The sequence below is a fragment of the Pteropus alecto genome, unplaced genomic scaffold, assembly GCF_000325575.1.
Source record: "Pteropus alecto unplaced genomic scaffold, ASM32557v1 scaffold81, whole genome shotgun sequence".
NCBI lineage: Eukaryota > Metazoa > Chordata > Mammalia > Chiroptera > Pteropodidae > Pteropus > Pteropus alecto.
Genome location: NW_006433378.1, coordinates 20,229,925 through 20,232,375, shown reverse-complemented (window position 1 = coordinate 20,232,375; position 2,451 = coordinate 20,229,925). Strand labels below are relative to the sequence as shown.

The following is a 2,451-nucleotide window of genomic DNA, read 5'->3' as shown; positions in this document are numbered from 1 at the left end:
GGTAATTTGAAGGCCAAAAAGAAGCAAACATGATTTTCTGAATTTTGGCCATGTTTCAGCCTTTGATAGAAAGACTATTCAGTGTGGTGTGAAAACAGCTTGCGGCCGTTATGCCTCAGCAACGGCTTCAGCTGGGTCTGTTCTTTAACCCACATTGATCCTTGCATTTTTCTCATGTAAAATGTGATCTGACACCAGCTCTGCCTGGAAGTTCTAGTGTGGAAGGTACAGTGCTTCCTCAAGAATATCATGTGTTAATTACTGAGCAAGACATAGTTTTAACAGAGCTTGGCAAGTGCTATGACATACATCTGCATATAAAAAGAAAGAGCAGGATCACTCAATCTGGACGGCTACAGTGAGAAAAAATATTCTATAGGAAGTGCTTGTTGATCTGAGTTTTGATATAGAAATAGGAGTTTTAGCTGAGAATTAAGCGTGGCAAGAAAAATGTTAATGGCAGAGAAAATGATATTCGTTTTACTCTTATATGATGAAAAGATAAGTGTGATAGAAACGATTATTTGGAAGAAGGGGGACATTATATTTCAAGATCACAAAGAACATTTTTATGGAAGATTGAGAACTTCTGATAAATGGCTAATTTTGAGAACTTTGAATAAATAGGATAAAATGTATACATAAATAGAGGACAAAATCGATTTTTGTGCTACTTTATGTCATGAAAGTGTTAGGAGTTGAGGGTGGGCTTTTTTGCTGTGTCTTAAAGTCATCCCCTCTCCTTCAGCTTCTGAACTAAATAGACAAGAAATAGTAATGATAGAAAAAAAAATGGTTTTGATTTTCGGAATGCACCTTTACCTTATAATACAAAATGTTGATAAGATCTGCATTGAAAAAAATTTAGTTACTGGTCTAAATAAGGGTTTTTTCTTAATATCCAAATAAAATTTGTTAGGCAGTACAAGCCTCTTCAATGACAGGATTTAGATAACTACAAAAAATTAGAAAAAATAGAAAGCTGCTCTACATCTCTAGGACCTCACTTAGCCTAGTATATGGAAGGAAGAAATATAAGATGAAGCATTTACATATACAATACTGTCTCTACACTTATAAGTAGTCAGAGTCTCAAGGGATGTTGTTGGATGTGAATTATTAGATGTTGATCTGTTTCTTGGCATTTTAGTGGAGTTGGAAGTATGCAAGTGCAGGACGGGTGGGAGAGTCTGAAAAAAGTTGCAATGATTCAAAAGAGGACATGGGAATTATTTTTTTCCTAAGGACGGAGGAAGACATTATAGAAATGAGTAGAGAGAAAAGGCAGCATTTTCCTACAATGTTCCAAAACATTGTTATATAAGGTATTTATTTAAAAACAAGTGGTTCTAAAATTGGTGTTAGTTTTACTTGGGGCCACATGAGTCTATTGAGAAAATTCTTTGGCAGAGTGAATTCAAATGATGCTCTTTAAATAAAAGCAGAGTGCCCATATAATGAGCTCATTTTAAGCAAAGCATTATTGATTGTCAACAGTGACTGGCACATAATATGTAGTCGTTTAAATATTTGTTGGCTAAGTCAGGGGAGGAATGGTATGTTCTGCCAATTACTGACAGTATATAAAGGTCCAAGGCAAGCAGAAGACACAGACACTTCAGAACATCCTCTTGCAATCCACCTGAGTTCTCTTCTCTTGACACCATGTGTGGCAGCTACTACGGCAAATCCTGTGGCTATGGCTGTGGATACGGCTATGGCTGTGGATTTGGCCCCTATAATGGCTGTGGTTATGGCACTAGATATGGCTGTGGATATGGAACTGGATATGGCTGTGGATATGGAACCGGCTATGGCTGTGGATATGGAACCGGCTATGGCTGTGGATATGGAACCGGATACGGCTGTGGCTATGGCTCCGGCTGTGGCTACTGGGGCTACAGGCCATTGTGCTCTAGAAGATGTTACTCTTCTTGCTGGTAGAACATCACATCCAAGTGTCGTCTGCTTCTGAAGTGGCACCTCTAAAGATAATACCGACTCAAGCATCTGTACCTCCAACGACCCATTTCTTAGAATGGCATCTTTGTGCCAAAAGGCTCTGTGGTATCATCTGACTATTTTTCAAATATTAATATCTGATTGTCTGTTATGACCGTTGATGATACAGACATCCTAGAGCTGGGCACATTACCATTCTCAATAAAAATGTTTATTGTTTCTAAGAAATCTGCGTGTACTTGCTTGTGAATTCCTTCATTTTGAAGCATTATGAGTCCTTTGGAAAATTGGGCTAACGATATGCTACCTCGTGTTTTTGTTTGATATAATACAAGCATTTATTCTTATACTAGCATCCAAAATCATGTCTTTTTCACCTATTTTTCACGTCTCACCGGCTCAGGCTCTCACTCACCTACACAACCATAAATTACACTACTTTAGAACGGTGCTTGGGAATCATACCATATTTAGAAGAAAAACAAAATG

The 2,451-nt window shown here is 37.8% G+C and overlaps 1 protein-coding gene across 1 annotated transcript; it reads left to right on the top strand.

Annotated features, from left to right (window-relative positions):
* Nucleotides 1–1,665: 1,665 nt before the first annotated feature.
* Nucleotides 1,666–1,944, top strand: LOC107195423 (keratin-associated protein 21-1-like). Its single transcript, XM_015586483.1, has one exon. The coding sequence runs from the start codon at nucleotides 1,666–1,668 to the stop codon at nucleotides 1,942–1,944; it is 279 nt and encodes a 92-aa protein (XP_015441969.1).
* Nucleotides 1,945–2,451: the final 507 nt, after the last annotated feature.

Bases quoted from the DNA above. Each gene is read 5' to 3' on its own strand.
- LOC107195423 (XM_015586483.1), top strand. From the start codon at position 1,666: ATGTGTGGCAGCTACTACGGCAAATCCTGTGGCTATGGCTGTGGATAC.